Below are 12588 nucleotides of genomic sequence, written 5' to 3'. Positions count from 1 at the left end.
GAAAATGACAATCCTACCAAAAGTAATCTACATGTTCAATGCAATCCCAACACAGATTCTAAATTCATTTTTCAAGGATATCAAAAGGGAAATTGTCATCTTTATTTGGAGAGGAAAGAGACCCTGAATAAGCAAAGCACTTCTGAGAAACAAAAATGAAGTGGGTGGCATAGCACTCCCTGACCTCAAAACCTACTACACAGTGATAGTAACCAAAACAGCATGATACTGGTACAACAACAGGCATGTAGACCAATGGAACAGAATTGAGAACTCCACTATCTGTGATCAACTGATACTCAACAAGGAAAGAAAACCTAACAAATGGGGGAATGACAACCTTTTCAACAAATGGTGCTGGCAAAACTGGACTGCTACCTGCAGAAAGCTGAAACAGGATCCACATCTTACACCATACTAAAAAATTAACTCAAGGTGGATCAGAGGCTTGGGAGTAAAGCCTCAAACCATAAAGTTAATCAGAGAAAAACTGAGATCAAGCTTTGATGGCCTGTTTTTGTTATTGAGTACCATAGAGTTGGAATCGACCCATAGCTGACTCTCCAGCAGGTTTTCAGAGGCAGTTAATTACATGGGAGGAGATTGCCCATCCTTCTCCCACAGAGCAGCTGGTGGCCTCAAATCATGTGCCTTGGGATTGCAGTGCAGTGTCTTGTCACTAATCTAGTCTATGGTGAAAAAGACTGCTAAATACAGGCAGAAATGCACTCTGGAGAGAATAAAATTGATGAATGGGACCTTCTAAAGATTAAATACCTGTGCACATCAAGAACTTTTCCAACAGAGTGAAAGGAAAATTTACTGACTGGGCGGGGGGGAACCAAACCCAACATTTGGCAATACCATTTCAGACATGTGCCTCCTATCAAAGTTTACAGAATCCTACAGGATCTCTACAAGAAAAAGCCTGATAACACAATTAGAAAATGGGCAAAAGACCTGAAAAGAATTTTCACAGAGAAAGATACTCGGATTGGCAACAGATACATGAAGAAATGCTCTAAAGCACTGGCAATAAGAGAGATGCAAATCAAAACCATAGTGAGATACCATCTCACTGTAGTAGCAGCAGCAAAGTTTAATAGGACAGCAAGTAATAAATGTTGGCGGGGATGTGGTGAGATAGGAACGCTTATATACTCTCGGTGGGATTGTAAAATGGTAATACCACTCTGGAAGGCAGTTTGGCATTTCTTTAAAAAGTTGAACATAGAAATTCCCTATAACCCAGCTATTCCACTGCTTGAAATATACCTTGAGAAAATGAAAACTCAGACACAGAGACTTGTACACTTATGTTCACAGCAGCGTTACTCACCATCAAAAACATGGAAACAGCCCAAACACCACATTGAACAGATTGAGAAATTGTGGTAATACTATGCAGCACGCAGGAGCAATGATTTGGAAATCACTATCTAACTTGGGAGGGATTGGAGAGCATTATGCTAAGTGAACTAACTCAGTCCCATAAGAACAAATGTGGTCTAAGACAGTTATTGTAGAAATAGATAATAAAACATGTATGAGAATCAAAGAGGGGGAGGGGTGGGAGCACAGGGGTGAGGATGGATGGGGACTGTGTAATCATAGGGTCACACAATTTGATGGGTAGAGGAAGGAGAAGGTTAAGGAAATGAGAAGGATCTGGTGTGAAAAATAATGTATATAGGATTTATGAGTAAACCAGAAATAAAACCAAGAAAAAAATAAAAATAAAAAATAAAAAAAAAGATAACTATTAAAATGAGTATGAGGATCTGAGGATCTAAGAGGAAGAAGGTGAGAGCTGAGGTGTGAGGTGGGCGGGAGGGTGTAATCTAGGGTTGTACAATTTGATACATGGAGGGAGGGATGGATTAAGGAAATGGGAAAGATGCGGTGTGAAAAACAATATATACTAACTTTGTAAATTGTTGGTATGTGCCATTGAGTTGCTTGTGACTCATAGTGACCCTGTGTACAATGCCCTGAACCCTGCTCTATCCCATGCCAACCTTATTGTCTCTGACACACCCATTCTTATTACCCCAGTCACTGAATCAATCTATCTCATCAAGGGTCTTCCTCTGATGTGCTGTCCCTCCACCCTTCCAGCATGGTGGCCCTCTCCAAGGACTGGTCAACATGCTCAAATTATGTCAGATGAAGCCTCAGAATCCTTGCCTTCAAGGAGTAGCCTGATTTCATCCTCTCTAGGACAAACCTGTTTATTCTCCTGGAAGTCTATGGTATATTCAGTACTCTTCTCTAGCACCATAGCTCAAAGACATCATCACTAGTCATTGTCCAACTTTCTGATGCATAGCAAGTAACTGCAAAGACCATGGCCTGGATCAGGTTCACTTTATTCTCCAGACTGACATCACTACTCTTCAGTACTCTGGAGAGGTGTCTGACAGCAGACTTTTCCAATGCAGTTCGTATTTTAATTTCCTGGCCGCCGGTATCCAGAGTGTTAATTGTAGGGCCAAGTAAATGAAAGCTGTTAACAATCTCAATCTAAACGAGTAAAAAATTATATATATAAAGCTAGACTCTATGAAGAAGAATCAGGTGGGAGTGTCACTCAACAATAACTTTTGTTATGCAGATGACAGAACCTTGCTTGCCTAAAGTGAGGAGGACTTGAAGGGTTTGCTGTAGGAGATCAAAGAATACAGCCTTCAACATGGACTGCATATAGGGAGAAAACAAAAATTCTCACCACTATACTGATAGGCAACACATGATAGAAGAAAGATTGAAACTGTCTACAACTTCATCTTACTTGGATCCTCAACCAACACTTTGATACCAGCAGTCAGGAGACATATTGCACTGGGAAAGTCAGTAGTTAGTGACTTTTCCAAAATATTGAGGAGCAATATTTTGAGTTTGAGGACAAAGGAGCGCCTTATTCAGGTCATGGTATCTTCAATCACTTACTGTGCATCTGAAAGCTAGACAGTAAGAATGACAAAATAATTTATGCCATTGAGCTCTGATGTTGGAAGAGATTTCTAAATATTCCATGGACTGTCAAAAGAACAAATAGATATGTATTGGAGAAGGTGCAGCTAGAGTGTTCCTTGGATGCAAAGATGATAAAGCTTCACCTTACTACTTGAGCATGTTGCTAGGAGAAGCTTTTCCCTGGAGAGGGTCATCATACTTGGAAAGGTGGAGGGGCAGCAAAAGAGAAGACCCTCAACCAGATGGATTGACACAGTTGCAGCAATGGGCTCAAAGTATGTCAGAGATTCCGAGGCTGGGACAGGACAGGACAGGGTTCAGAAGTGTTGGTTTCATAGAGTCACCATGACTCGATGGCACTAAACACCACCATCACCACCACCACCAATCATACTCTATTGGTCAAAGGAGGTCTCATGGCCAATCTCAGCACCCCAGTAGCGGGGAAATACACTCAGCTCACAAAAAACGTGGCTTGGTTGAGAACAAAAAAAATTGTGAACAAGTAACACAATCTAGCACAATCTGAATCTCATATGGCCTTTTATAAGATTGATTACTCTTTAAAGCTTTTTAATTTGGAGTTCCATTTTTGCAGCCTGAGTAATAAAGGTGATTATGTCTTCAACAAACTATATAAATAGACCTCAGAGGAAAAGAGTCAACATAGTTGGAAATTTTAACTAATGTAAAAATTAAGGTATCAAACTATATAAACGCTCTTAGGATACTCTCTAGTGATGAATTAAATGATATAGCTCCTTGGAGGAAGTCTAGATCAGATGGCATGTTGCTGCCCATTTTCTGTTTATAATACTTAGAATCTGGAAAAAAAGAAGTTTTTAAAAGACAGATGGTATAAAAATTCTTGCATCAGTAAAATGGCATTCAAAAAACTTAGAAGCTGGCTCTATATAGAAAATGAAAATAGTAAGAGAAATAGATATGAGAAAGGAAAACGCAATTGACCATTCCCTGTTTATCCTTGAGAGAATACAACATTAGTAAATTTGTTTTAATTTATTCATTTTTTTTATTCATACTTTCTATCAACAAACATCTAAATAGCCCCTACGATATGTCAGGCATTTTTAGAAGTGGTGTTCTTATTCTGTTTGCTAAGAAATTACACAATTTATGGTTAAATATAATTGGGTATATATGCCACATATCATCTCTTTCCTAGAATTTTATGCTTGCCATCTCAAAAAGCAGAAGGATGGGTAGCTTCCTCCCATGTGATTTACTGCTTCTGAAAACCCGCCAGAGGGTTAGCTATGGGTCGCTTCAGATTCCTTGACACACAAGAACAACATTTTAAAAAGAGAATATGAGGCCACGGGGGAAGGGGAGAATATGATTTGGAATGCACACACACAAAACTGTCGTCTATTTACCTGCAGTTAATGAAGATCGAAAAGTTGGAAACCCCCCCCCCCCCAAGTCTTTCTGGTAATCATATTGCTCCCCCCCCATTTATGATTCCTTCTTGGTGTTGTGAAATAACAGTTGGGCTTCTATTGTCAGCATATCTGTTGCTGCTTTGTTTCTTCTGTGGATTTGTGAGCATGGCAATTAAAAGCTGTTAAATTTGATGAATATTTCGTCGGAAATGATCTCTTCTTAAGAATCAAACAGCACGATATTGCTATGTCTGACATGATCTTCGATATGATCGTCCTAAGAGGCGAAGAAAGCAATAGGCTTCCTTTTTCATCAAAGGTTGCAGTTATGATTTTTTCTTTTATAAAGAAAAACCACGTAGTTGCTGTGTACCATTAAGTGTTCCATTCCATACCTCCATGACCGAGTCTTAATCTGTGTGTTATCGGCAGAGTAAGTTGGTTCAATTATCCCAAGAATCAATTTACAATAAACAGAGCTGACTCAGTGCTTACCTTGAGTGGGTCAGACTGAAGCATTTCAGAACTGTTAAACCTTTTTCTCTCACTAAGAAGGTAGAGGCTGCTTTGAATCTTTTAATATAAACCCCATTTTGTAGATAAGAAAACGGATAAGTGATGCAAGGTCACGTGACTAGGAAGTGGCAAGGTCGAGATTCGAACCTGGTAGTTTATTCTTTTTGCTGCTTCTCATGGAATAAGGCCAATAATACCTTTTAATATCTGATTAAAACTAAATAGCAGTTTATGTTCCCCATGGCTTCCTGCTAGCCTCAGCCTTCAGCTGGATTGTCTTACTCTCTTAATTCGGGCCACGAATTGTAAGCCTTTCCCTTAATGCGGGTAAAGAACTTTCTGCGCAGCTCCTGTGCTGGTTAACTGTAAAACAATATAATATGCGCGCACACACATACACAATTACAGTGAGTGATGGCCGTTTATTAATCAAGAAAGGCTTGATTCAGGCCTAAAATGACCAGTTGTTTTCTAAGAACTGATGATATTAAAAAGTGAAGGAGCTGGAAGACAGTGATGGGAAAGCTCCTTCTTATTCAGGATTCAAGGAATTAGCTTCCTTAGGCTCCCCGCGCGTCTCCGAGTACAAGGTGCAGGGTCGGAGCGCATCGCCGCGCGCAGCCGGACAGCCTCCACCCTGGCAGTGGGCGCTGCGCCCAGCGTGGGTGAGCTGGTGCCCTCATCTCCGCGCTGCGCTCCCCGCGCGCGCGACCTCTGGGAACCCGCAACATCACCCTAGGGGTGGGGGTAGGGAGCACCTTGAAGGAAAAGAGGAAGGGTAGCGAGTTCGCGGATTCGAACCCTCCGAGCGTTCACTCCTTCCTCCGGAGCCACCCCCAGCCCCCGCGGCAAGCCACCTGGTCGCCCCTGGCTGCCTGGGGAGGTCGTCTCCCGGGCGTCACCGTCGCAGCCCGCAGCTGCTGCAGAGCTCAGCCGGTCCCTTCCCTCCCCCTTCCCACGCTTCGCCCTCCCTCCCGGGGTGCCCGACGTGCTCGTTCACTGCAACTTTGGTCGAAGCGCGCCGGTGGGTTTGGCCTGCGCGGCGGCGGCGGCAGTGGCGAGGCGGGGGAGCGAGTGAGCGCGAGGGGCGGGAGCGCGTGTCTGCGTGAGTCACCGGTACCTGGAGTGCGAGCGACGCAGAGCCCGAGCCGATCCGGAGCCGGAGCGTGGCCAGCCCCAGGCGCTAGGCCCCGCTGCGCCCCAACTCGCGTCCCCGCTGTCCTCCCGGCTCTGGGCCCGCTCGGCGCCGCGGGTCAGTTGGAGCCCGGCGCCGACTCTCGTCTCCGGCGCCTGTCCACCCGCATCCCTTCCGCCTGCCTGGAGGCGGTGCGGGGCCCGCCAGGGGATGTCACAGCGGCTCCTCGGAGCCCCCAGCCGTCGCCGCCGTCCCCGCAGAAGCCGCAGCAGCTCCCGGGAACCACGAAAATGAACCCCCAGTGTGCCCGCTGCGGGAAAGTCGTATATCCCACGGAGAAAGTCAATTGCCTGGATAAGGTGAGCGCAGGGGCGCCGAGCCAGCCCGGACCTGCCGGCAGCCGGGCTGCACCTGTTCCGTGAAGTTTTGGCTTCTGGCTTGAAAAGAGATGAGTGTGTCTGCGTGTGTGGCTTGGCACGGGGAGGTATGCAAAAGAAAATGCTCGCTGAGTGTCAAGAGACCACAGTTTGCGAGCAGAAGGTTTGGGTTAGGAAGCACTGGAGCTTTTGTCGGGGTAGGGGCGGCGAGGGTGCGGAGGGCGCAGCGCGGCCGCTGGGCTGCAGCGAAGGGCGCACGGCGCAGCCAGGGCCGGGAGTCGCGGGCGTACGGAGGCCGGGCGCCCCAGGCAGCGCTGCAGCCGCGCCCCCTCCCGCCCCGCCTCCGCTCTTATCCCCCGCTGCCCACGCACCCTCCACCCAGCCGCACCCCAGCGCGGGAATGTGGAGCCTCCTGGGACGCTGGAGAGGTGCAGAGGCAAATAGTAATTAATATGTCAAGAGGCGCCTGCTGCCTCATTGCTAGGAATAATCCCCGCTGGAAAGCGCCGGCCAGCCTAACCCACGGCTGTGAAGCCCACCTGGGTGGGAAATTCCAAAGGAAGTGATATTAACCTCGTCCCTTTGGGCCGGCTCCCTGCGCTTCCCTGGCGTGGATGGAGTTGTGAGCAGCCGAAGAGTGACCCTGGGTGGCTGACAATTGAAACCAGCCAGAGGCTTTTCTCTTGATATTTGCGTTTGGCAAATGAGGCATACAAATGCCACATACAAACGCTACATTAGAGCAAGTCGTCATCCCAACAATCACCAGAGTTGGCTTTTCTGGCAGTTTAGTGAAAGCTGGACTGGGATGCAGGGTGGGATGGGGGGTAAGACCTCTTAGTTCAGCTCCTGCCCTTTAAGGTTGCTTGACTTCTGTTGGACTCATTTATCGAGTCTCACAAGCGCTGCGTTTAGGCAGTTTGAACCTGTTCACTCCACTGTTGTCATTTCTCCTTGTACTGAGCTCACAATACTGTCCTGTGTACGCCTAGAAGTTAAATACAGTAAGGACTGAGCCCTGGAGGTTCTGCCTTCCTGCGTTTGCAAATCATAGTGGGGATTAAATTAAAGCTCAGTTTTGGTAACTGCCTTATTTATTTGAGGAGGAGTAGGCAAACACATTGATTGTTGCCATCATTTTGTTGTAGTAGTATTTTCCAATACGGGGATTGTGTTGTAATAAAAATGCCAGCTTTTTGTACCTATCCTGAAAGGAACTGAAATTGTATTAAAATTTAAAATTTGTATGTTTCCCCCCCAGTATTGGCATAAAGGATGTTTCCATTGCGAGGTCTGCAAGATGGCTCTCAACATGAACAATTACAAAGGCTATGAAAAGAAGCCCTATTGTAATGCGTAAGTACTATCAACATATTAAATGCCAGGTGTGGCACGGCAACAGCATAAAAGTGAGTGGATCTGCCTGTTCTGAAGCCTTGACTCGCTGTGTCACCCAGGTGTGGCAGTGGCCAATTATCTGTTTGTGGCACAGACTTTGGGGATTATACTCTGTTGAAGGTCATTGCATTTATGTCTCTTTAATGTGCTGGATGGTTTGAGTGTCTGTCAATCAGATGATTAGTTTTTGAGGTTCACAGTATTACAGAGTTAGAGACTTTTAGCCTGTAGAACTTACTCACTGAGAACGTGTGGGCTCTGAAATGCATGGCAGGTAGATTCAATTTTCATTTAATTATAGGAAGTTGCTGTACTGCGATTTTATGTCTGAACCTAGTTACTAGGAGAAAGAGGCATGCTCACTTAGTCTTAGCTGAGACTTCTTCAGATGGAGATCCTGCACCCTAAGCAGGGAATCAAAGAATTGGATGTTTTCGCTGTTGATGGTAGGCTGTGGAGGGGGATTAAAAATGATCAACTTTCTTTGGCACGCTATTCTGTAGGCATGCGTCTAGCCTATTTTTGAAACAATAATAGCAATTAGCTAACACTTACATAGTACTTACTGTGTGCCAGGCCCTTTTCAAAGAATTTTTTTTTCCTTATTGATTCATTTAATCTTCACAACAACTCTACTGGTAGGGGGAGCCCTGGTGACACAACAGTTAAATAGTTTGCTGCTTGATGGAAAGTTTGGCCATTACAACCTACCCAGTTGGAGACAGGCCTTGTGATCTATCGGCTTCCAGAAAGATTACAGCCAGGAAAACTTGTGTGTGCAGTTCTCTTTAACTGGACAGCACCTGACAACAACATTACCATTTCCAGGGTGTGGTTAAGTAGTCTACTGTTAACAGAAGGGTTCAGTCCCACCCCAGAAGAAAACCCCAGTCTGCTTCTGAAAGGTCATAGCTTTGAAAACCCTACAGATCACATTGACTCTGTGTACAAGAAAATGTCCCCATTTGATCTAAAGGCATTGAGCCATCAAGAGGGTAAGTCTCAGGAATGGTTACTCCTTGATGCCTAATGTGCTTAAAACTTGACTGGTGCTTCCAGGTGGCTGCTTTGCTGTGTTTCCTTACTCCTGTAAGCATAGCCCACACTCTTTTCAGCTGTGGACTTTTGGCCCTGATTGTTTGGCTTTCTCCTTCCTGGTCATCTTGTGGTCCATCTTGTGGACCTCTGTCTGAATTTTATCTGGGTTGTTACTGGAGATTCATTCTTTTCAGAGATGTGCAGGCAGCTCTGTTTGGGTCCTCTGCAGATAAAAGGCCCATGATTAACATTCATAAAATCATGTTTTGTCATGTAATGGGAGTGAGTTATGAGAGACACTTTTATAAACATATATATAATGTATTAGTGTCTCTCTGGTAAGAAGTTTTCATTTTAAATTTTGTGTGCCCTTAGGTCCAAGCTCAGTCTTTTATAGGTAAAAAACGTTTCAAGAAATGAGTTAATGAGGAGAACAAACAGAATTTAGAGGTTTTATAGATCAGTGAAGTACACAGATAATTCTCAAACTTACTGATGTTTTCAGCCTTCTTATACCACATTTCTTATTGGTGTAACAGAAAAAAAGTAAATATTTCAGTGTTATGGTTTCTTTCTTTAAGGAGAGTTATAAATTAACTGCTTAAAGATCAAAAGGTAAACAGCAGCAGCAAGAAGGGAAAGGGCCTGGAAAGCCCATAAACAGGATAATTGTTCTTTGGTTAATGGAAAGTGGGCCGCTCCTCTTGTAACTATTTCAGCCTGTGGCCTGATTGATCAAATTTTATGGGCCAAATCAGGATGCTTTACAGCCCATAGCCTGGAGTTTAACCTGAGTGTTCACAATGCCTTTGAGAGAGGAGCTGTCCCATAGCATTTCAACTGCCACGCCTTTCTCTCCAGGAGTAACTGATCATTTTGAGCGGCCAACATTTTGGTTAGCTGAGCGTTTAACCACTGCATCATCAGGACCCCTTTAGAAAGAAGTAAGTAAATAGATAAGGAAAGAAGCAAAGAGTTGTATGATGGAGAAAAAACTTTTTTTAAAAAGGCAAAAGTGGTTCATCTGGAATGGAGCTGTTGATGGCATGGTGCCGCTTGAAAATTCATTGCTCACTGCTTAGTTTAAATTCAGTTTAGTTAGGAAGCTCTGGTGGCCTAGTGGCAAGACGCTGCACTGCAATCCCAGAGGTGTGTGGTTCTAATCCACCAGATGCTCTGCTGGACGAGGGGCAGTCTCCTCCTGTACCAGTCAGATCCTGTTTGACGGTACACACACAAATAAGTAAGGAAAAAAAAATTCAGTTTAAGAGTTGTCGATCATAACTCATTCCCAGTTATACAGTAAGTTATGGAGGACTTACAGCTCTGGCAGCATGTTGTTGTGTGCCATCCAGCAAGAACTGATCCATACACAGCTGGTCCTCCAGGGGTTTTCAGAATCACTGAATCATATGGGTGTAGATTGCCCATCTTTTGCCTTCAGAGAAGCTATTGGATTCAAACCTTGTCCCTTTGGGATTGCATTGCAGCTTCTTACCACTGGGCTACCAGAGCACCCTCCCTGGTGGCTTCTTGTTGTTGTTGCTAAGTGCCGTCGACTCTTACACGACTCATAGCGACCCTATGAACGAAAGTCCTCGACACTTGCATGACTTTCATCCTTTCTCCAGGGTCACAGGGTTTCCGGAAGCAAGCTGTTTACGGAAGTGGATGCCACTCCTGCTTCCAAGCTTGTTTTAATCGGGGAGCTCCACCCAACACCGTCCACCATAGGTGACCATTATCACATTTGACACATCGGTGTCACAGTGTTCAGCTTCACAGCAACCACAAGTTACCTCTGTATGGCAAGGGGACACATTAGAGCTATACGACCTAGAATGATGTTTGACCAAAACCAATGAAAAACAGGCCTGAGGGCTGTGGATTAGAGTCACCCACCTTTGGCTTGGTAGCATCACTTTCGGTCCAGGAGGCCAACTGCTCTCTCTCTGTGTTGTTAAGTGCCATTGAGTCCTGGTGGCTTAGTGGTAAGGAATTGCACTGCCAATGCAAAGGTTTGACCTTTGAACCCACTTGCTAGCTGTTATGCCCGATGAAGATGGACATTCTCTTCCCATGTAACTTACTACCTGTGAAAACTGGTTGAAGGGTCAGCTATGGGTCATTTCTTCTGACTTGAGGGTCCACAACAATAACAACAACATCATGGAGGTCTCAGGAAGGCTGGTTTGCATTCAACAGTGAACTAGGCACAGAAGTCTGAGATATTAGACCACAAAACACAAAGATTCTGCTTGTAGTTAGAAGACATCCTACTTTTAGGTCCAGGCCTTAGGCTTATTTTTAATTCATTAAACATCTTTCAATTGAGTGTATAGATTATATTTTAAAAATTTTTTGCATACATAGTCTGTAACACATTTAAAACATTAAAACATTAGAGTTTTAATTTTTAAATTTTTTTTAAAATTTTGGCCCCAATAGTCTATTTTATTCATCATAAGAAACCGTAAGACCCATTGCCTGCCATGGAATAACTTCTGAGTCGTGGTGACTCACTAGGAAAGAGAAGTAGAATTGTTTCCAAGCCTGTAAACCTTTACAGGAGCTGACTGCTGCTGCTTTTACCCGAGGAGCTGCTGTGGGGTTTAAATGTCCAACCTTTTGCTTAGCAGCTGGATGTCTTACCCGTAATACCAGCAGAGCTCTGGAAGGGAAGATGGGGATATATTTTTAGTGAGTAAGTAGAGGTGATACTTAAGTTTATATAAATTAACCTTAAATTTATATAATAAGCCAGGTTTAGGACAGGGCAGGCTTCAGAGTTGCTGTATGTAGGGTCATTGTGGGTTATTGGCAACTCGATGGCACATAACAACATGCTACTTCTCAAATATGGAACCCAGCAAAATTGAGGGTTTCTGACTCAGAAGGTCTGTCTTATTCTCAAGCCTCATTTTTCTAAGGACCAGGGCCGCTCTGTAAACTGGGGACCATACTCTTAGTATGTTGGTACATACCTATCAGCTCTGTACTGTGGTCTTGGCTGAAGGGCCACCATAACTTCTCTGAGTCAGTGGTAGAAAATTCTCTAAGATGATACTGCTACTTGAAAAATAACTATTCTGTGTCCATGTAAATCATGATTTCCTCTGTAGCTTGTTTGGAACAGGAATCCGTATCCCCATGAACTTAGATGAAAATGACTGTTCTTCTTCCCTGAGACTTTGTATATTCAAAAATTGGTTTCAAGAATAATACTATAATAATAATAATAAATATTAATTATTAAATATAATAATACTATAAACACCTTTAATGTTTGGCTATTGTTACCTCTTGGTCAGATAGGCTTTCTATTTTCTTCTAACTTCATGTATAAATATTTTTGTTTGACTGAGAATTTCATCCAGCAAGATACTTCATCCCTACAAAGCATTTATCTACTAAAAACAGGAACAGAGTCATTATCACCCCTAAGAAAATGAACATAGATTCCATGGTAGCAAATAACATTCTCCCATTTTCCCATTACTTCCTTTTCCCTAAGAATGTGTTTTAAAATCAGAACCCAATCAAGGTTCATTCTTTGCAATTGTTGTTGTTGTTATGTGCCGTCAAGTTGTTTGCGACTCATGTACAACAGCCCTAAACTCTGCTCTGTCCTGTGCCAATCACACTGTCTCTGGCACTCCCATCCTGATTACCCCAGTCACTGAATCAATCCACCTCATAGAGGGCCTTCCCCTCCTGCGCTGTCCCTCCACCCTCCCAAGCATGA

The 12588-nt window shown here is 44.0% G+C and overlaps 1 protein-coding gene across 1 annotated transcript in view; it reads left to right on the top strand.

The window, feature by feature from the left end:
• The first annotated feature begins 6164 nt into the window (after positions 1-6164).
• The window catches only part of NEBL (nebulette), a 588942-nt gene continuing 582518 nt past the window's right edge, over positions 6165-12588 (top strand). The window contains exons 1-2 of the mRNA XM_006887052.1: positions 6165-6389; positions 7669-7763. Coding sequence (XP_006887114.1) covers positions 6321-6389; positions 7669-7763 — 164 coding nt within the window. The 5' untranslated portion in view covers positions 6165-6320. The remainder of the gene's footprint in view (positions 6390-7668; positions 7764-12588) is intronic.

The sequence above is a fragment of the Elephantulus edwardii genome, unplaced genomic scaffold, assembly GCF_000299155.1.
Source record: "Elephantulus edwardii isolate Elephantulus edwardi_28Jun2011 unplaced genomic scaffold, EleEdw1.0 scaffold00054, whole genome shotgun sequence".
In the NCBI taxonomy this organism is placed as follows: domain Eukaryota; kingdom Metazoa; phylum Chordata; class Mammalia; order Macroscelidea; family Macroscelididae; genus Elephantulus; species Elephantulus edwardii.
Note: the sequence above shows the minus strand (reverse complement) of the source record. Positions and strands in the feature narration are given on the sequence as shown.